Raw genomic sequence first — 23,617 nt, forward strand, 5'->3', positions numbered from 1 at the left:
TGAGTTACAACGTGATAAAAAGAAAACCTAGTACTGTCAAATCGATTCATCGCAAATCCGAAATAAATGTTTGCGTTTATATACAGGTATGTGTGTGTGTTGTGTAGATAAATGCAAACACATACAGTACATGTATAAATAACAAATATTTGCAGAAATATTTATAAATTTATATTTAAATATATCTTATGTATAAATAAAAACAGATATTAAACATATTTCTTAAATATATAGGCCTACTTGTATTTTCGTGTAGTAATATATACAAATAAATATACACACCACACACATATATTATATAAACACAAACATTTATTATAGAATCGATGAATCGCAATTAATCGATTTGACAGCCCAAGCATAATAATTTACATGATCAAATTATTAAAATACATTATCATCCGTTTTCATGTGTGTCAACACGGCGAGTTATTTAGAATGACATCACTAGTTTGAGAGACGCTCACTCTGTGCTCTCTCAGCATCAGCTGTCCTGCTCCTCACATTGTTAGAGTACCACATAACTGGTGGTTGGTGGCCAGCCGTGCGTCTGTCTCCTCCTCAGTTGACCCATGTGTGTAGATCATGCGTTACTGAAAAGTGTGTAAAAGAACTGGCTCTTGCGGATGGTAGGGTACTATAAATAAGCCCGGCGTGGAGCCGACCTTCCACAGTCAGGGTGCTAAGAACTCTGAGTGGGCTACAGGCTGTTGGAGACCCTGTCATCTCCCACAGACAGTAACAGTTGCTGAAGTGTTGATAAACAGAAAACTAAGCTGATTGCTTCCAGTTGCTGCTTTGTTTACATAACTACTTCACCATTGCCATGCTAATACGTACGCATACCTCATCATGTCAGTCATCAAAGAGCAACCAAATAGCTATTTCAGGATTTTTCAGTAGCCTCTTCGACTATGTAATACTTCCTCTCTTATAATAATACACTTGTTGCATCTCTAACATAACATCTGTCATGTTACACACAGCCCACTTCCTGTCCCGTCAATAGCAGACACTTTTGGGTGGGTCCATTCAAGTTTTTGCAGGTTGGGTTGAATTGAGGGAAGACACGATGTGGAGCAAATGTGTCTGTAAACATTGTCTGTGGCGCTATTAAGTTACTTCATAGCTTTCATCACCGAGGCAAATAAGTCTTTTGTGATGCGACCAAAACACGGCTTTGCTCAAGCAGTGACATGCGATGTTTACGCTCTCTTTGAGTACAATATACAGGAATGTGATCTTTTATTAAATACAATGTCACGTGGTGAGATGCATACATGTGTGAGATGTGGTGTCTTTGTCCGCAAGTCCTTCAGCAGAGACGGAGCGATGGAGGAAAAAAGGCAATTGTGGGTTTGTCCGGTAGTTTATCACGATGGACAAAGACTTGTGTCAACATATTTACACCCACCTGCGAATCCTTTCCACATTTACCTCTCACATTCAATTGGTTCAGGAAATGATGGGGGTTAAATCCCGCCTGAACATGCCTACAGTCTCTTTTGAGGGTCTACCTGCATGAAGGCAATCTCGCTTACCTGTCAGCCTATACAAAAACGGGTCCTATATAACCCCAATAAAGCATTTCACAATTACACATCCAAAAATATATATTTTCTCTAAGTTCTTTCTAATCACCAGTGTAGTTCTTTTTTCTTTTTGTCTTTTGCTATTTGTTCTTGTAAGATCCTTGGGATTTTACTGCATTGTAAGAAAAAATGCAGTTGTGTGTGTGTGTGTGTGTGAGTGTTCATGTTTGTATATCCCGGTGGGGACCTAAACCTGAATACACACCAACACATGGGGACTCGTGTCACTGTGGGGACCAAAATTGAGGTCCCCACGGGCAAAAAAGCTAATAAATTGTACAGAACAATATTTTTTACAAATCTAAAAATGCAAAAAGTGTTCTATGATCTTTAGGTTTAGGGATAGGGTTAGGGATAGGGGATAGAATATACAGTTTCTACAGTATAAAAACATTACGCCTATGGACTGTCCCCACGGGGATAGTCAACCAAAGCCTGTGTGTGTGTGTCACTGGTCCTTTTTGCAAATACCACGAAGAGTTGAGCTCTTTGTCTGAGTGGGTTCCGGTGTGTCTGAGAATACGGGTTTAACTACAGTAACCATAGTTTTTTGGTTTTGTTTGTAGTAAAACCATGGTAACCACAAATTTAATATGGTCTCACCGCAATAACCATAGTTGAAACATGGTATTTGTAGTAAAAAAACATGGGTACTACACACTTCAGTGTTCAGTGTTTTGCATATGTATAATAGAAATATATTTAGAATAGAGAAAGGCTTCTGTGCTATAACTGGCTTTGAGTAAATTACCGCCAATTAACTGCTGGCTCTTTGCAGCAATAATTCAGTGAGTTCAGGAAACTGCTTGTCTCACACTGAGTCTCATTCACAAGCAATTGCATATAAGTGTTTACGTATGTGTGTAGGAAAGTTCTCACCAACACAATCTTATATATTTGTACTTCTCTCATTCTGACTTTACATTCTGACACATCAGTGCTCAACTGGTACAGTTGTGGATTCTCATTCGCACACATACTGATAAAATGTACAGTATATGCACTTGAATGCACTGTAAATCGTTTTGGATAAAAGTGTCTGCCAATTGCATAAATGTATTATAAATGTAAATCTAAGGCCATTAGTAATCTTTATTTCGTACATGTGATTTAACAAAATGTGTGAAATATGGTTGTCACAATACCAGAAACATATCTTACGATACTATACGGTACCAAATGTTAGGCTTACTTTCAAATGTGAAACCAGTAGGTGGCAGCATCCGATTTGCTCAAAACCGTTGATTTATTCAAGAATGAAGCAAGAGTCTCACTGAATCGTCATGGTCCGAGCCGTTCAGAACACAGATTAATTTAGGAACATAACATCGCAAAAAGGCGACAACACTCAAAATGTTTATTTTTATTGCTTTTTGCAGATGTAAGTGTTCAAAAGAACGTTAATGCGCATATGCAACATTACTTACGGCACTACGATACTACCGTAAAAAATGACCGGTATTTTGTAGCTTTAGCATCAAGATGCTAACGTAGGACCGGTACACCGTGCAACATTACACCCTTTCTACACCGGACGCGACGTTTCACGATAAAAGACAATGGAACGCACTAGAACTTATTATAATTTTACATTTTGTCCACACTGGATGCGACACGACGATCCCATTATCGCGTCCGGTGTAGACACTTTGTTAGTGTGAAATATGTGCGTCCAGTAATGGGTAAAATGATCATCACATTCACGACTTTAATCACAATAACCACGATTATTCTGTCATTTAGGAACTTTTTTATTTCTCTTTAGCATATTACACCTTACAGCCAATTACTGTTATAATTATAATTTGCCGCTGTTTAACTTTTTAGGTTTTGTGCTTTTTTATGCTTAATAAAGCATGGGAGGCAGAAATCTTTATCACGATTAAAATACGATTAATCATGAAGCCCTAGCGTCCACTCTGTTAGTGAATCACACCTGACTCTGGCTCACTGGTAAATGAGAAAGCCAGTGATGTAAACACGATCAGATCTGCAGAACAGCACACATTTCACTAAAGGAAAGGGGTCGGCATTGTCTCACTATCCACTGGCACAAACATTTCCCTGGCTGCTCCTCCCTTTGCTGGTTTCCACCTTCCTTCCATGCTAATAAAGAAGTTAATATGGCATGAATAATGAATGGGATTTGTGTGTCTGTGTGTGTGTTATGTTGTGTTGGTCTGGTTCTCATTATGTGCCTATCAGGAAGGATCAGGACTTGTGGAAAGAAAGTCTACATCTGCACGGCGTCTCTTCTTTTGTTCCTCTCTATAGTACACACTACGCTGCAGCGCATTAGAAAGCTATTTAAAACGACACCTGTAAGCGGTTTACGCTACAGCTCTGCGCTTATCCGGCCAGTTTCCCCTCATTTTAAGGTGGAAAATGCTTTTACAGAAGGAACACAAAGTGCAGGAGGATTCTCTGGGTTGTTCACATTTGTATATTGGTTACAAACATCCACATATTGTATTTCATCCTTCACCAATACTGTACTTGATTTATAGGCGCAGTCTAAAATTAAAATGGCTGCATTGTCGAATGCTCGCACAAAGTATGCTGCGTGATACACGGTGTGATAAATAGCGTGCACATGGTATGGTGATCAAGGCTGTGGTTAATTCCTTAAAGGATTTTGGCTGGAGGTGATCAGACATGCTTAACATCAACAAGGCCTGCAGCAGCAGAGATCTGCGGTACGTGATGCCCGTGGAAGGCTTCCAGAACGTAATGCATGTGGAAAACGCTACATTCCTAAAGGGAGCGATTCATTCATATTATTCAACCGCATGCATCATGTATCTTCTCCTTTGGCAAATTGTAACTTGAGGAATGTCTGTTGTTTACTTAGAAGTGTTGTCTTTTGTACCCGAAAGTCAAAGTCACAAATTAAAGCTTTGTACGCTAAGCTGTTTGCAACTGGAACATATCAAACTGTGACATGATTTTAACACTACTTAGTTTAGGAATGTGTCAGGGTGGCTGTCTAGTTTATCTCTTTTCTTTAAGTTAAGGGTTTTGCATGATGAAAGTGTATTGCGCTTATCACTTATATAAATGACAGCATTCTAAAATCCTCTTTGAGATGTTACGTCTCGAGAATCATCCCCTTTAAAGGGACAGTTCACCCAAAAATATGTCATCATTTACTCACCCTCGAGTTGTTCCAAATCTGTATAAATTTCTTTGTTTTCCGATGAACACAGAGAAAGATATTTGGAAGAATGCTTGTAACCAAACAGTTATTGGACCCCATTGACTACCATAGTAGGAAAAATTATTAAAAGTACCCTAGAACGGTTTGCTTTCCTACATTCTTCAAAATATCTTCTTTTTTCTTTTGTGTTGGACTGAACAAAGGCATTTATAAAGCATTTTTTCCTACTGTGGTTGTCAATGATGGCCAAGCATTCTTCTAAATATCTTTCTCAGTTTTCATCCGAACAAAAAAAAGTATACCGATATGGAACAACTTGAGGGTGAGTAAATGAAGACAGAATTTTCATTTCTGGGTGAACTGTTCCTTTAAGCCATCAGTTTTGTAAGAACTTCTTGAGCATCTGACGGCATTTACTTCGCTCTCCATCCAGCTGTTTTAACCCACAAAACAAGTCTGACCGGACCGAAGCTTAATCAGCCTAACTAGTCATTGTGACAATAAACCAACTAGTCATTCTCTAATCCAGTCCTTTGCTATCTAGATAAATGCATGAAGGAATATCACAGACCGCTGTCACAACACGAATACAGTCATGAGCTTACGAATAGAACCCACTCATTTTTATTGCGTTTCCCTCATGATTGAATTGATCTTGGAAGAGATGAAGTATATTAGAGCCACATCATGAAAAACTCATCGATAAATCAAACCTGTCAGACCTGTCGGGCAAAAACACCCATACAAACTCCGACACCCGTTTCCACCATGTGTTTGTGTGTATGTCTCCTCGATTGTTGGAACTGCATCCTGCATGTACAGTATTTACTTGTTTGTTGGCACCTGTTACCATGGAGCTCAACAGCCACCCTGAAACAGGACCGTCCTGTCTTGATTTATGTATAATTATTAAGCTAGTCAGTTTGTGTGGTGCAGGTTTGTGCAAGTGCAAAACTTGTTTTGTTGTTTTATTGGAAAGTTTAATTAGCCTCTTTTCAACAGTAAATGTTACCACTCGTCATGAAAAGCATAATTGCATCTTTCGTTGAAACCTTTCTGCCGTGCAGGTTGCTATAAATTCATGGAACATATTTTTGATTGACATTTTAACTACAGAACATCATGCATATTCTTCTTCATTCATTTAGTTTTAAGTTGGCTCTTTCTGAACTTGTTGTGTTTACGTTAGTTCTGCCAACATCTCTGGAAGGCAAGTCAGTAGAATTTGTGCCAATCTTTTGACGCTCATGGGCAATTTTTTTGTGCATGCAAGTTCAGGTTTGTCAAAGTAGTGATTAAAAAGTAACATTCAAATCAGCTGTAAAATCTGACAAGATCAATTCATATTTTTTGTATCACTTTACAATAAGGTTGTGTTTGGTAACATTATTTAATGCATTAGTTGACATGAACAATGAACAATACTTCTACAGCATTTATTCATCTTAGTTTATGCTAAATGTGCTGTGTGTCATTTTTTGGAGGATCTATTGACAGAAATGCAGTATAATATACATAACTGTCTTCAGACCTTACATTATGAAGCGTTTTGTTTTTATTACCTTAGAAGGAGCTATTTCTATCTACATACACCGCTGGTCCCCTTACATGGAATTCACCATGTTGTTTCTACAGTAGCCCTAAACGGACAAACTGCTCTAAAGAGTGCGTTTAGTAAATACGTTATCTCCTTCGGTAAAGAAGCGAAAATGTGACGACATGTTAGTCCTCTGTCTGCCACCGTAGTGGTTTGAAAGGGGAGGCGAGGGGTGGAGTGAGCCTTTGGTCGCAAGCCTTTGGTCGCAATTCGCAACCTCACAGCTAGATGCCGCTAAATTTCATACACTGGATACTCATACACTGGATACTCGAACAATACAAATACTCAAACTTACGTAAACAAACTCAAGCACAAAGATGATGGGCCCTTTAACTAAAATGCGGGGCTTCCATTCTTAGATCTGTTGAGCATTATGATTTCACCAGTTCATTCCTCCAAGTGGTCTCTCTTCTCCCTTACAATAATGTCTCTGGTCCGACTTGTGTTTGGCCTACCCAGAATTCCACCCGTCACCATGGTGCTGCTGCAAACTGCCACTTCTGTAACTCTCACGCTAACAAGAAAAGGCTGTGCCAGCTCACTAAACAAACACGAACCCCTCTACTGAATGACCTATTGGATCAAGCCCCATTTACTTGATGTCTTAATGTTTTCTGCCTACTCCCTCATCTTTCCTGTAACTTCAGATTGCTCATATATCATCTGTTTCAATATTTCATGTGGAGTTTCTAACTTTGGAACGGGGAGACCCGGCCCCGGTGAGCAGGTGAAGGAGTACAGAACGTTTTTGACGTGCAAACCAAGTCTTGCGTCATTCCTTTCTCCTCCACAGTCATTTCTCATCAACGCGAGGCATTAATGAAAACAGAGCAGTGTGAGAAGGGACTGTGCAGTTCTCCAAAACCCCTCTTGGGAAAGTCATTTTCCTTTTTTACGCTAAGAACAGTTTTTACAGTTTCCCAGGAACACTTTGCCGACCGCTTCCTCTGGATGTAAGAGAGCATTGAGAAGAACGTCTATATCATTTTGTGTAGTTTAATATCGAATTGTGTGTTTTGTTGTCTAATATTATCCAAGTGAATGTACTGTATGTACTGTAAGCACAGACGTTTATTTGTCCGTGTCCAGGGAAAGAAGGCTAAAGTAAATATGGAAAGATTCTTTAACAGGCACCATTACACTTCTTTAACCTTCTAAATGTTAATGTATTACACAGAGTATTAATCTCCCTGGACAATAATTGTGAATATGACTTTAGTTGCTATAACAGATTTGCTCACCTTGACCCATGAACGACCGTCCTCTTCTGCCATCACCATACAGCACTAGATGCATAATTTATTGTTTGCTCATATAGGCTTCCTAGAAGGAACAATTCCGTGTTCCTGAATAAGTCGTCATCGTAATTCTTAAGCACTGTTTACAAGAAAATAATAGAAGAGAGCTTTTTGCTGTACAGACAGACCTAACATCAAACGCTGCCCGAGCAGAGAGCACTTTGTCATTAAGGCAACAGGGGGCTTGTCATTCTCTTGACACCTGGAGATGACATCATTTCTTTCTCTTTACCACATGACGTGTTTACTTGGTACTTGGGGAGGTGAGAGATGATGTAAACACAACTGGTACGAGGTTTTCTGTGGCACAGTCGCCTTGGTCATTAAGTATTATACAAATCAACTTTGTTTTGTGTAATTGAAAATTAGTAAATGCTTTCCTGGAAATGTTCTTGAATGCTATCAACAGTTGAAACTGTTGCAACATTACCACCTGTACAATGTGACTAAACTATGTTTTTTGTCTGAATGTGGAGTATTGTGCCATTTAAGTTTAAAGCATATTTTCTTAAAAAATCCACTCATCAGATGTATCATCTACTTAAATTAACCATCTGTCTTAAAAAAACACATAGCTTTGATCTTTCATACTGATGGGCAGATTGCGACACACGCTCTTTCTTTTTGGTGCGATGCTCTGTGTCTCTAATTAACTTTGGGCAAGCGCTGTTAGAGCGACCGTTGGGAATTCTGCTCCTAAAACCCAACATAGAAGGGGTTCCCTAAAAGCCTGCATAATTAATTTCGCTCTAAATGGATTAGAAGGCTAATCGCTACGGATATGGCAATCCATTTAGTAGTGGCTTTCTCCAAAATAAAAGACATGTAATTGCATAATGGCAATAATAATCTCATATTGCTCACAACAACACAAAGGATGTAACATGGCTAAAGTGATTTATTGTCTTATAAGAAAAGAATGGGGGAACGAGGGGACACGAGCTAATGCAAAACAATAGACAGGCATCATTGTGCAGTAAATGAGACAATTGCATCTGTGTACATGCCAAAAAAACGGCAAGTCCAAATAAATAGGACAACTCTTTTTTTGCCTTATTATTATTTAAAGGTCGAGTGTATGAAATTTAGCGCCATCTAGCAGTGAGGTTTCAAATTGCAACCAACGGCTCACTCCACCCCTCCTTTTTCGAAGCACTACGTTGGCTGACACAGGACTAAGATCACGTTTTCACTTCTGTTCTGAAGGAGATAACGTATTTACACCGTTTAGGGCTACTGTAGAAACAACATGGTGAATTCCATGCATGGGGACCTCTGGTGTATGTAGATAGAAATAACTCATTCTAAGGTAATAAAAACATAACGCTTCATTATGTAAGGTCTCTGAAGACATAGTTATGTATATTATATTGCATTTCTGCCAGTAGATCCTCCAAAAAATTACACACAGCACCTTAAATAACTGATATTTCTCACATGGTCTGTCTAGTATTTTAATTTTAAAAGAAGATTTCACAGATTAAGGGAATTCAATAGAGGAATGAGACGAGGGCATCTAAGTTATATGTTGTACGCTTCAAGACAGAGACAGTATACTTGTCCCCTACATACCTCTCTTGTTGACACTCTTAACCCTCTTTTGCCATGAGTGGGAAAAGATAAGCCTTTTTCCCCAGCATGCATCAGTGTAGTTTTGAGGAAGCGAATGGCAGCTGTCGTCGTCATGGAATTGCCTTCGGGGGAACTGACCTCAGTCAATTCAAACAATAATACCACAGAATCACTGACAGATAGAAAGACTCTATTGTCTTTTGAGGGGAATAGTACAGTCACATAGCTTAAGAATCGATGACCAGGGCTTCAGAAATTTGGGGTTAGGTTGGGTTTGCATGGACTAAACATGTTTAAAATCCTTATGTTTTGCTTACTGGAACGCCCACAACATCCTTGCTTTAAGACTTCTGTAAACTTCTATTTTACTAAACTATCATATTGACACATTTTTTATATTTAGTATTTACCGTCAGTTTTACAGTGACACTAAACCCAGCCTACAGTGATCATTTACATTTCCACTCGAAACGCAAAACATTGTATTTGTGATTTTTCCCTAATGGGGAACAATTATTTGCTTCATTGTGTGAGCCACAGGGAGAAAGTCACAGCACCGGCCCCCTGGAGAATAATTGGGGGAACAGTCTCTATCTGTGCAAAGCCCTCCAAAGCCTGTTTGGTATTGGCCTTTATCCTCATCTCACTAAATAACCATTAAATTTCTCCCTAAACCCACTGAAATGAATGGTGCTGGTGTCGAGCGGTGCCATGTTTCATCCTGTAATCAGAGAGAGGGGAAATTTGAGAAACACACAGAGGCAGAGACCCCGGTAGGCTGGCACTAATGTGGCGTGTTGATCCCCTCCTGTGGTTCAGCAGACTGGATTGGGTTGTAATAAGCCCTCCTGGTTGCTCTATTATTATCATATTGTCTCCCCGGTGGCTCAGGAAGTGAGCGAGCAGACCCTCCAGAGAAACGGGCGCTTTTAGAGTCTTACCTCATCTCAAAGTCAACCACGAGAAAATAATCGGAGTAAAGATTATATGTTCTTTAAATGAGAGCTACCCGAAGGATCACATTGACTGGTCCCGTTTTTAAAAGTAAATCAATGGCATGATTTGTATGCCTTGCGGGCTTTGTGTACTGTATACATTTGTTGTTGCTTTGTATTTTTGAAAGGTGATTTACAGTCTTTAAATATTAAACTTGAAGAACACTTTGTCACACCCCATGTTGTTGCAAAGTTTGCATTTACAGCCCGAAGCACTGATTCAATGTCTGTCGAAAGGCTAGAATAGCTGGTATCTTGAATTAATGTAGCATGAGATTACTATATGATTCTGCCACCCTATGGAGAGACAACAGTGCTTTCAACACTGCTGACTTCATTTTTAAAATCACCACCAAATCCTCAAGCTGCTTGTCTGAAGTCATAAAAAGCCATGCAAAGTATGTTTTATTATTCCTTGGGGAAATAAAGCATACAGGAGCTGATCCCATCGCCCCCTACTGGTCAGAAAGATGCTTCTACTTATTACTGCCGGTTGTCATGGAAACAGAGAAACAGCCAGCATGAGCTGTCATGATAATCACACAGTGCAGTATCTTTGATTAAGAGATGAACATCTGTCTGTGAGCTACATGTGACCACACAAACACTCATTCTTTTGCCTGACAGCTATTAGTTCTCAATCCATCTAATGTAATACCGTTGTCTCATATAGGTACTGTAAAGTATGTGTCACATGTCTGACTTTGGTACATTCATTATCGTTGCAGTAGGCTCGGTTATCCTCACGTCCTCTCTCTTCTTTCCATATCTGCTCATAGACGCAAACGAGAGGTCGGCCAAGAGATTTTCACCCGATGGAGTCTTCAATTACACCTCTCTGCTACTCAGTAAGGAGGATAACATGCTGTACGTTGGCGCTCGAGAGACTCTCTTCGCGCTCAATATCACCAACATCAACAGAACGCAGCTGCAGCGCAATGTGAGTAGCCCAGATATCAGAGACCTTTGTTGTTTATTTTGCATCTTTCTAATTTATGCTATTTTTCTTTAGAATTTTTTTATAACACTTCAGCATTTATTGATCTTGGTTAATGTTCGTTAATGCCAATACACTTGCCCAAATGTTAGTTTATAATGTAGTGCATTGACTAATGCTAACAGTTACAACGTTATATTCGCAAACGTTGAAATCAACATGAGCTAAGATGAATAAATGCTGTAGAAGTATTGTTTATTGTTAGCTAGTGCATTAACTAATGTTTACCTACTGTATACAGTCGTATTGTCAAGTGTTATGCTGTGGTCACATACAGTATGCATGCAAATTCAGTAGACCAGAAGGTCAATGTCAAGTTCAGTGAACTCTGTCCTTCGTATTCATAATAATAATAATAATAAGCATCATCATAATAATTTTGTACAACACAGCTTTAAAATAACAACAACAGTGCAATTGCTTTGGAATCCATGATGTGTAAATAATAAAACCCAACTGTTGTTTATCATTTTTTCTGGTTGCTGCCAATATACCCAGGGCTCTGAATAGAAATTTTACATTCTGAAAATCCAATGTGACCACAGCATTACCCAAATTATATTATTAATAGCAATTTGAGTCAAAAGTTCAAGCGAAACATGGTAAATGTCAAAAATATATTTATTTGATTAATGACTTAGAAATAGGGATGCAACGATTCACTCAGCTCACGATGCGATAGTGATCTCACGATACGATTTGTTATTTTTTGAGTTGAGTCAAATTAGAAATGAACAAGTGCCCTTTTATTATTTCTCATAAACATTTCTTTGTAAAACAAAAATACATTTTATATCAAATAACGTAACTTAATTGCAATTTTAAAAACAAATTCCAAATTAAATGAAAAAAATAGTACAAAATTCTCTTTAATATGAACAAAAATGCGACTTTATCTGTGCTTTTACTAGCTTAGATTTTTTTTACATTTTTTAAAAGAAATATCAGCATATCTACATTAACCAAGTTTGCAGCCCCTGCTGTTCAAAACATGTATCGCGGTTCATTTAACATCTCAACCGACTTGAATAGTCACATATTATAATCGATTTTCATCCGGCTCACGGTGAATCGTTACATCCATACTTAGAAATAGTGCAAATCAAGATATTTCTTCGTAATTGGACATCACCAGCATTAAATCAAAAAGAGACAAACCCAGCCGTTGGGTTACATTATGGTTTATATTTGACCCAACAATAACCGCAACCCAGCGCAAGTTATTTTACAACCCAACAGTTGGACTCGTCCCTTTTTGACCCAGTGTTGGAAATAACCGAGCATTTGTACATCTTTTTGTTTATCTTCTGTTTTAAAAAATGTTTTATTTTTGGTGAGGCCTGTGGCCTCAGACTTTAGGATCCCACTGTACTGTGCTGTATGTATAAACACTAGTAAATGGAGCTCCGATGAGTTCAAATAACCCCCTAATCACTACACCGGCAGTATATAAACAACCGCACCTCACCCGTTATGATAGATGATCCACCAACATTATCTTTCCATATTTAGATCCAGAAACTCTCATGCTCAAACCCCTCCATTAACAGACAACAAGCCAGATATATCAGCACTCTTTTCTCTGCATATTCAGTGTTGGATCCAGCCATCACTGAAACACACCCATTACCCGTCTTTTGCACACACTGTATATACTCTATATACTATGCTTTGTAAAAATAAATGCACTTGAATGCAGTTCACTACAAATATTCCGTAATGCAGAAGTCATTACAGGAATGTTATAGCCAAGGTGACTCGCTGTACCCAGTGTACTCAAGTGATGCATATGTGAGTGTTAATGCATCATGTTACTGTAAGTGCACTGTAGCCACCGAGAACACTCCATTTGCCTGTCCTTACGTAACACAAGCTTACAATTTTCACTTTTGCAGTTAACATGGAGCACGCCGCAGGAAAAAAGAGTTCAGTGCAATTTCAAAGGCAAAAACTTACAGGTGAGTGAATGAAATGTATATCAGACCAGATGAGAGTCATAAAAACCTAAACGTTTTAATATGACTTCGTTTTGTTCTCAGTGTAATTTGATTAACTTTTGGGAGGCATTGTAGTTCGAACTCCAGTCTCCTTAATATCCATTTGCAATACAGATGTGCTTGAGTAAATGTGATCCAGACATTGTGCCCCGTGCTACTCTTTCAGTTAGCGAGAGCCATTATCGCTTTGACACGTCCACGCTATAATTTCCCTGAAAGCTTGACACCGAGGGCTGTTATTAGATTAATAATCCGCATGCCTAATTCGCTGGCAGATTGATTTGTGCCGGGAAGGTTTGGATAGATGTTGAGACCCCTATGAAGACACCAAAATTACTGCTGTTTCTTGAGACCGATGACACTCGGCTGCCAAAAAAACTCTCCCAGACTATTACAGAGGAATTAGATCAGGATTGGTGAAGTGAAAACTAATTTTCAAGCCAAGCCATTTTGTGCACGCAATGTAGTGCCAACTAACATTTGCTTTTGTATTGGCATTGGCATGTTTATAATTTTTTTGGTAACGCTTCAGTATGGGGGCAATTCTCACTTTTAACTAGTTGTTATCAGCATGCCTATTATTGGCACATTGGCTGTTTATTAGTACTTATTAAGCACATATTCTGCACGACCATACTCTACATCCCTAATCCTACCCAATACCTAAACCTAATAACTACCTTACTAACTATTAGTAAGCCACAAATTAAGAGTTAATTGGGGAAAAAGTCATAGTTAATGGTTTGTTGATAGCGGGAATTGCCCCCTATGCTGAAGTGTGACCATATTTTTTTCTTGATTCTATCATTTCTCATGCACTCTTTTTCTTCACCCTCTCTCCATTCAGACCGACTGCTTCAACTACGTCAAGATTTTGCTGCGTGTGAACAGCACTCATCTGTACGTGTGTGGAACGTATGCTTTCAGCCCCATCTGCGCATACATCGTAAGTACCGCCCGTTCGTTTTTTCCTCTATTTCACCACTTCTCTCCGTGCATTTAACAGGCTGCAGGGGAGGAATTAATTATCCATGTAATTTTCTCAGTCAATCAAAATCTCCTCTGTGAAATACATTCTTTCTCTCTCCCTGAGGGTAAATGCCATATGGATGAGAAATTATTATTGCCCTGCACTTTACTTAGACGCCTTTCTCTCTGGAGACTGTGGCTGCATCAGTACTGTGTGTGCTCTTGAGGGGTCAACACTTCAACACTGACCATTAAAATTGAAACATGGCAGTGAATCAGGGCTTGTGTCGCAAACCCGCAGGAGAGGCCGCAAGTTATATTGCTTCAAATCTCAATTGTTTCTCGTAGACAGCAGATGAAGTTGAAAGCAAATGGGGACGTTACGTTATTGACAGTTTGAGAAGATCTTAAAGTGATAGTTCACCCAAAAATGAAAATTCTTGTCATTTCAAACCTGTATGACTTACTTTCTTCCGCAGAACACAAAAGAAGATAGTTTGAAGAATGTTGGTAACCGAACAACGGCGGTACCTATTCACTTCTATTGTATAGACACAAAACCAATGCAAGGCAATGGGTAAAGCCATTTGTTCGGTTACCAACAATCTTCAAAATATCTTCTGTTGTGTTCTGCGTAAGAACAAAAGTCATACAGGTTTGAAATGACAAGAGGTTGAGTAAATGATGACAGAATTTTCATTTTTGGGTGAACTATCACTTTAAGAATCTTTACAATTGTGCTCAGATGTAAAAAGATGCCAAAACCTCGAACGTAAAGAAGAACTCATTCTCCAAGAAGCATTACAGGATAATGTACTTCGCCTACTCAAAACTCCAGAGATCCAGAGACATCTGTCCCCTGAAACCCTTTGCAGATGTACGTTTTACTTTTATGCCCTTATAAAGACATAAATGGTCAGGCTGTGAATAAATTAAAGTGCATCCAACGCTGCTTCCTCCAAACATCCTCCTCTATCAGTGTCCTTGGCCCACACACACCATCCCTTTGCCTTGAGTTTTTCCCTGTTCTTGCTGTCCTCCCTTAGTTATCTCAGTAACATGAAGTTCTGCCACATAAAGTCCTTGTTTAGATCTACACAGCCGGGGAGCAGTCAGGGCAGTGGATGAGACGGTGCATGCGGTCTTCACAAGAACATCTCTGTTTCCTTTTATTCTCCAGAACACGTCTGATTTTTCCCTGGTGTGCGGTGAAAGCGGCGAGATAGTCACTGAGGATGGTCGGAGCCGGTGCCCTTTTAACCCTGAATACAAGTCTACCGCCGTCATGGCTGGTACGTGCTACTGTACAAAAAGCGGAGTATGTTTTTGGTTTCCAGTGTTTTTGTTTGGTGGCTTAAATGCTGATTGATTTACAGACGGAGAGCTGTACACTGGCACGGTCAGTAACTTTCAAGGGAATGAACCCATCATTTACAAAAGCCTTGGCCTGGGCATGGCTCTAAAGACGGAGAACTCGCTGAACTGGCTTCAAGGTAAAATTCGCACTTCATTCTTCAATTCACTCTCTTAATGGATTTGACTCCACTAAGATTTTTCATGTAAAGCAAGGCGAGAGAAAACAAAACAAGTCGATTTAGTATCCCCTTACACAGTTACATTCTACTCACTTAACTACAGAGCAAACTGATGAAGGACATACGCAAAATCAATTCTGAGCACTTTGGTATTGTTTCAAAAGATCGTGTATCACTAACTTCAACTAGTTTGTCTTATAAAACTGATAACAAATAAACTGCACATTACACATAAAGTCATATAAACAAACGCATGAACCCTATGGTCCGAGGTTTGGATTGACATTTTGTTTGTATTATTCCCTCAGACCCGGCTTTTGTGGGCTCAGCTTTCATTCAGGAGAGTTTGCCCGAAGGCAATGCAGTGGGCGATGATGATAAGATTTACTTCTTCTTCAGCGAAGCGGGAAAGGAGTTTGATTTCTTTGACAACACCATTGTGTCACGCATCGCTCGCGTGTGTAAGGTAAGGGCCGCTTCTGTGAAAACAGCATGTGCATGTTGAAGGGATTGGATGAGGGCCATTCCCCCCCAAGTAGCAGTAAAACACAAATTGAATGTACACATACGATTTAAACAATCTCTTTAAAGGTGCAGTGTGTGAGATTCTATTGACAGAAATGCAATATAATAAGGTGTATAAAGACCTTACATAATGAAGTGTTATGTTTTTGTTACTTTAGAATGAGCTATTTCTATCTACATACACCACCTTTCCCCTTACAGTACATGGAATTCACCATGTTGTTTCTACATTAGCCCTAAACGGACAAACTTCTCTACAGAGCGCGATTCGTAAATATGTTAACTCCTTCGGCCAAGAAGCGAAAACGTGACACCATCTTAGTTCTGTGTCAGCCACCGTAGTGCTTCGAAAGGGAGGGGTGGAGTGAGCCGTTGGTTGCAATTCGTAACCTCACCGCTAGATGCCGCTAAATTTCACACACTGGACCTTTAAATCAGCGAATAAAACAGCACGGGTGCATGTTTGCATTATTTATAATTTTAGAACAATGTTGATCTAAATGTCAATATATATTTTTTTGTATTTCTTTGGCAACCAGAGCTGCCATTTTCGTACTGTAAATTTACCAGCGTTCGTTTACATTGTAGTTTACATTCAATGAGTTCCTACATGTTTTCGTTATTGCACAAGAGTGTGTTCGTGTATGACACAAGGAGTATAATGTACATGTGCTCACATGGCTGTGTGATCATTTCATGCGTCACACTGTTAACAGAGGTGGGAGATTAGAAGGTTTGTGTTACAAAGACGCATTCCTCAACGCAATGCTCTGCCTTTTCTTGGTCCACATCCAAATCTTATCACTGCTCTGCAAATATTAGCATTCATCTCTCGAGTTGAGTTGAACGCACACCACATGGACACAAAACACACACATTCCTCACAGTTTTCAAACGATGAGATGAAAAGAAACATTGATTACAATGTAGCTCATTCATTCTGCCTTTAAAACCAGGCATCAAATTAGATAAATGGCACATTTTCGCTTACCGTATTATTATGCACTGACTGCATGAAATGCCTCTTGACGGTTAAATGGTTGTCGTGCCAGGGGAGGATGGCCTGCTTACGGTATTTGTATCCAGTACCTCAAACATTAATCCAGGTTCCTTTTTTAGAACGTCCCATATTCCTCCTGCTAGTTCAGCTGGAAGCCGGCCATAAGGAAGACAATGCAATGATAATGTCTGTAAGCCTATTTGCCTGGTATGGTACCTTATCTCCTCTCATATAGTAAACAAATTTAATGATTCCTGCAAAGCCCATTAGCGGCCTTAATCGTCGAACATTCTGTGATGTGACACGGAACAAAGCTTCGCTCACGGGCCAGTGCTCGAGTCCTTTTCGATCACATCTTTGACTTTTTTTAAATTGAATAAACTTTGCCGTGCACTGTTCTCTTCAAAAGTGGTTTAAGCAGCGGAGCGTTTGCGCATGAGGAGTGATCTGAATCTTAAGAGAGTTTCTACTTAGCCAGCTGGGCTAAAGCATTGACCCTGTCTGTTGTAAACGATGCATGAGCAGAAAGCAATGTCTGCAGCATTCATTTGCCTTCCTGTCTACACTTGGAAAGAAAAAGATTTCACTGCTCTCTTTTAAAATATTGTCTTCAATATCACTATAATGTGGATATTGATGTGTTGTTGAAAGCACAACCATGTCAGATATGGTGGAAATTGGGATTTAGCAATATTTCCTTTGCTTTGTTAGAATAGATCCTGGTGTTTGGGTTTGGTCATACATCAGAAGCCTTACTATAGTACAGATTTAATTTACTGTAATCCTTTGGTAATAATTTGATTTTCAATCTAAACTTTTGGATAGTTCACCCAAAAAATGAAAATTCTGTCGTCATTTACTCACCCTCTTGTCATTTCAAACAATGACTTTCTTCCGCAGAACACAAAACAAGATGTTTTGAAGAAAGTTGGTAACCGAACAGCACTGGCCCCCATTTACTTCTATCGTATGGACACAAAACCAATGCAAGTGAATGGGGGCCAGTTAACAACATTCTTCAAAATATCTTCTTTTGTGTTCTGCGGAAGAAAGTAAGTCATACAGCTTTGAAATGACAAGAGGGTGAGTAAATGATGACAGAATTTTCATTTTTGGGTGAATTATCACTTAAATTGGATGGGTGGAACCTGGTGCCTTTTTGTGGCTTACAGTATGTGCCAACTTAGTTCTTAAAGCGACAGGTCACCCAAAATTAAAATCACCATTTACTCACTCTCTTGTTGGTGCAAAATTGTATAACATTCTTCTTGTTCTCGAGCACAACAGAAGAAACTATGCTTTCTTTTAGGTAGTCACGATCTGGTTTCATTATATAGAGAAGAGCAGCTTGTCATTCTGTATACAGGTAACTACACGGTCAAAGTCACATAGCTTGCAAATCACATAAGGGTGAGTAAAATAATGACATGCGTTTTCATTTTTTTTGGTTGACCTGTTGCTTTTCATTAACACAAGTACCTCAATATATACTAATTCATACAACATTAAAATGAATCTGTATTAATTTAATACGTTTATATGTAGTTGTGTGGATTTGTCTTAACGTTGGCTAGGTTATAGTGTAACTCAGAGTTCAGCTGTGTGTTTAAAGTCTTCTGCACTGGTGTTCAATCATGTATGGGTGTTCCCCTTTAAGAGATATTATTGGAATGTGTTGTTGCTTTCCTGCTGTTAGCGGAAGGCGTTTTCCATAGTGTTGGATTACAATAATATTATAATTAAAGGAATGCTCATTTTCTTTGGAGAGCTGCTGAGATGGATGAATAAATACAGTGCTTTTGGGATATGGCCTTTACGCAGGGCTGTACGTTAACTTTTATTGCACATAGCACTGGTGCTACAGAGGTTTAAAATTTTGTAGCACAGGCCAAACAGGTGTAGCACAAGTATAAACGTCTGTTGTCATCTTTAAAAAGTAATAAATTAGGGCTGTATCATTTTTAGTTTACCTAAATTAGTTTTCATTTTTCTAAGTTCTGTACTATACAAAAGTAATATATTTGTCCACATAAAAATACAGTAGTAGTATACAATACTATAGTATGTATTGTAGTAAACTGCAGTAAAAGTCCTAGATACTATAGTATTTTTGAATCTTACTATAGCATACTACAGTTTTACAACAGTTTATCAATTTACTACAAGGGTACTGCAATTATCTATAGCAAATACTATAGTATACTACAGACGTTCAGGTTAAAAGGACTTTTATTTTGACGGGTCCCCGTTTGAGTTTTAGTGTGGTTGACTGTAGCTTTACTCAAACTGTGAAATGCTTGTGATTGTGAAATAAACTCTCAGAGAAACTCTGGAGATGAAGTTCATGTGTTCATGTCCTCATACAGTCAACCAGGCACGTGCAGAGGGGGGGGGCTTTGGGGGCTTGAGTCCAGGCCCTTTTTCTTCCTCGAGAGAAAGTGCCCCTTTTCTGGGATTTTTTTATTAATGGATATATGTATGTGCGTATGTGTTTCTATTTGCGCACGGCTTTCCCTGGCAAACCATTAGAAAATGTCTGGTCAGGTTGGGATATGTTGAGAGTTCCGATGCCTTTCTTCCATCCGCGTCTCCACGCAGGCGCGCAGCCGCACATAGCGCGCACGCGCTGCACAGCTGTGCGTGTAGCACGTTTGGCACATCAGGCAGAGAGCCGCAGAAATGAAACCCTCCCTCCTTTCCAGTAGCGTTTGTTTTGGCGTGGAGATGAGTGGTGATGAATAGACTAGCTACATGTGCTTTCGAATTCACACCTAATTATCCAAAACACAAACTGCAAATATTGTTTTGCTAACATCATCACTTATGAGCTAATGAGTAAGCTAATAGCTAAAGTTTCGCTAAGGCTGAGGCAGTATATCATTGGCATACATGCTAACTTGATGGAAACGACAGCTGAATACAGTCAAATTAATAACGTCATCAGAATCACCTCATTGATATGTAAACCAGGCATTAAGTAATTAAAATGTGCTAACTTGCATACATTTGTCAGGCAATTCAGATGATCAGGATAAACAAAATAACTAAAGCATACCACCAGTTATTAGTTAATATAACTTACATCAAGAGTCTTTTCCCTTAAAATGTTATGTTTACATATGCAGATATATATGCCGCTTGTTTTGGATAATTTAGAAGAAATCTACAGAAGCAAACAGACGAGGTAGAAGGCTTAAAACAAACACCTTAATGTGTATTTTGGATATTTCCTTTCCATTAGAGCAAAAGAAGACATGAAAGCAAAATAGACCAACATCTCAAAATTGAACAGTACATTAAGTGTCCTGCCTTAAACAATAACTTGATAAGTTTGATGTCAGACTCCTCATCTAATAACTATCCATTTTATATGTTGTGTATGCTGATGGATTTTAGCAGCCCTGCCTCAAATGTGAAACAAAGTTCTTGTTACCATCAGTGTGTGTGTGCGCGTGCGTGGTGCAGTAAGTGTAATTATAGGTAATAATATTAATAATAATAATAATAATTAGTTAAGCAGCTGTATTTTTGTATTTTGTCAATCATTTTTTTGCAGTGTGTTTTAATTATTTTTTGCAGGTTTTTTTCCTGTAAAATAACAAATTAGCACCAACTGCCTTTTTCAGTTTAATGTGAAGGTCATTGTTTTAATTATTTTGGTGTTATTGGGGCACCAACAGTTTATTGGCGTGTGCAAAATAAACAAATTATTAGTGAAAATATGTCATTTTCCTTTGTGCATTTATCCTAAATATATACTTGAAACTTTAGCATAGAAACATACACATTATGGCTTATTTTCATGTTGTTGTCTGTTCTTGTGATAAAATTTGTGAATTCTACAGAAGACTATTATTGGAAAATGAAACAATTGGGTGAGTGTGAGGGATTTAAAAAAATAGTTATTTTAATATATTTAACATTTTGTTTGGAAAAAAATAAAACAAATATGAGAAGTGCCCTTTTTTCCACTTGAGCCCATGCCCCTCAAAATGTCTGTGCACGTCCCTGCAGTCAACTGTGCAGCTCATTCACTCACACGCAGAACAGCCAGATGACATATGTAAACAGCAGGATTCCGCATCTACAGTAGTTATATGGACTTAATGCAGCTGGAAAAAAAGGTTCACTCACAAAATAGACTAAAATGAAGTAAAATAGCGGTGAGCCATTGATTAACGTCACACACAGACAAGCACAATGACAAACGCACTTAACACAAACACGCGGCTCCGTCTCTGCACTTACCAAACTGTATCGCACGCGTGCTACACTGGAAAATGTATTCTTCGCACAGACCGATGTTTTTGTAGCACGTGCAACATATATGTTGTACTGAACAGCCCTGCCTTTACGTAATTCTGGTAGTCCAATGCGTTTGTAGTTCACATTTATCTGTTTCTCGGTCTCTTCTCATCTTTAGTTTGATGTCTCAGCCCTTGTGTTTGTTCAGGTGTTTAATATGAAGGTTCTGCTCGGGATACCGGTTTCATTCTTTCCGTTTATAAGTAGTTTTCTTTCTGATTCTCTCAATATAAATGACCTCTACATTTGACCACTCTGACTCCTGGTTTTTAACTTTGTGATGAACTAGGCCACTTGCAAAACGTGTGTTTTGTAAGACTATATAGACTGGGTAGAGAACAGTGTATCTTATTTAAAAATTAAACAATTACAATGATACATAATATCTTATTATGTATATACTGTATGAAGTTCATGGTTTCAGGTTACTTAAAGAGTACATAACTAGGGATTTTTTAGGTCGCACTAGGGACGACTCGTTTGCGTGATTCAGAGTCGATGCCCTTTTTTCCATCCAATAACTTTATTCATTCACCTTCGGATTTACAACTTGGCAGACTGCTTACTTTCAAACACGGCAACATTACACACTGCATGAAATGTCATTTTCATGATCTCATGTTATGTACTCTTTAAGAATGAATTAATTACAGTTACATCATTTTCTTTTTACATTTAATTTGTGACAATAACCTGAAAGATTTGTGGTCGTTTATCGCATATTTAATAATTTAATGATAAAAATCACTAGCTTCACTAGTGTAATATCATGCCATTTACATACAGTAGAGAAGAAATGTTATTTGTACCACAAGGTAACAGCATTACTTGCCAATATATTAATATAAACAAATCTCATACACTAGTACACACAAAATATAGCATAAAAGATTGTTCTGATGACGTCAGATTTTTTCCCTTTGGCATTTTCCTTATATTCATAATGTTATGGTATTATGTGGAAATGCAAAACAGATCTGCAGCATAGCCCACGAATGGGTTAATTAATTCTAGCCGTGTTTTCTCTGCTGATAGACTTTAAGACCCTTGAATGATCCTGTCCGTTTTGTTTAAAGAGTCGTGGAAGTATCTGAGTTAAAGCCTTTATAGCCCCGGGGCCCCAATCAGAAGAACATACTGAGTCTTAATGCACAACATGTGATAGAATCAAGAGGCCCTGTCCAGTTTTACATCTTACATAAACACTGTTACTTTACCAGTTGTAAGGTAACAAGAAGCAGCCTGCCCAACTTGACATTCTGCTGTCACAAGATCTGATTGTTGAACATTTACGCCATTGATTTGGCAATATGTAACATTTCTCTGAAAGCATTATAATAGTCATCTGTGATTGTCTATTGGATTGCCTGAAGTGCTGTTTGTGAATGTTGGTTGAGATTTGTACTTCCCCCTTGTGGTCAAACATATGAAAACACATTAATTGCATTTACACAGTTTGGTACACTTTTATCCAAAGCAGCGTACACTTGTAGGTATGTGTGTTGCTTAGGATTTGAACCCATGACCTTGGTGTTGATATTGCAGTGCTCTACAAGTTGAACTACAGGAACACTTAACAAAACTCATACTGTATATGTTTGTGTATATGTCACAGGGTGATAAAGGTGGAGAGAGGGTTCTTCAGAAGAAATGGACAACATTTCTAAAAGCCCAGCTCCTGTGTTCACTGCCTGATGATGGATTTCCCTTCAACATCATTCAGGACATGTTTGTTCTGACCCCCAGTAAAGAGTCCTGGAAAAGTACTGTGTTTTATGGAGTCTTCACCTCCCAATGGTAATGTAATGTGCTATTCTGTATCACTATATATTTTGTATATCGCTACTGTCCTTCTGAAACCGTGTACTGTATCGCGGTATTTCGTGATTCTGTTTTTTTTTGTAATAAATCATATTTATTAGTCACCCTTTATGTTTGGCACTGGGTGCAAATATCTAACCAATAAAACGTACACAACACACCCTTTTAATAATTTTTTTCATTTTTCTGAAAAACTGTGAATTTGGACATCCGAGGTTTCCGAAGGACAGCAAAGATGTCAATGTATATACAAT

The 23,617-nt window shown here is 38.6% G+C and overlaps 1 protein-coding gene across 3 annotated transcripts in view; it reads left to right on the plus strand.

The window, feature by feature from the left end:
* The window catches only part of sema4ba (sema domain, immunoglobulin domain (Ig), transmembrane domain (TM) and short cytoplasmic domain, (semaphorin) 4Ba), a 60,085-nt gene that overhangs the window by 28,496 nt on the left and 7,972 nt on the right, over positions 1–23,617 (plus strand). For all 3 annotated transcript variants that reach the window (XM_057347511.1, XM_057347512.1, XM_057347510.1), the window contains exons 3-9: positions 10,994–11,154; positions 13,107–13,169; positions 14,056–14,154; positions 15,358–15,469; positions 15,554–15,670; positions 16,021–16,178; positions 23,158–23,339. In XM_057347511.1, the coding sequence (XP_057203494.1) occupies positions 10,994–11,154; positions 13,107–13,169; positions 14,056–14,154; positions 15,358–15,469; positions 15,554–15,670; positions 16,021–16,178; positions 23,158–23,339 (892 nt within the window). The remainder of the gene's footprint in view (positions 1–10,993; positions 11,155–13,106; positions 13,170–14,055; positions 14,155–15,357; positions 15,470–15,553; positions 15,671–16,020; positions 16,179–23,157; positions 23,340–23,617) is intronic.

Source organism: Triplophysa rosa, linkage group LG12 (genome assembly GCF_024868665.1).
Source record: "Triplophysa rosa linkage group LG12, Trosa_1v2, whole genome shotgun sequence".
NCBI classification, from domain to species: Eukaryota; Metazoa; Chordata; class Actinopteri; order Cypriniformes; family Nemacheilidae; genus Triplophysa; species Triplophysa rosa.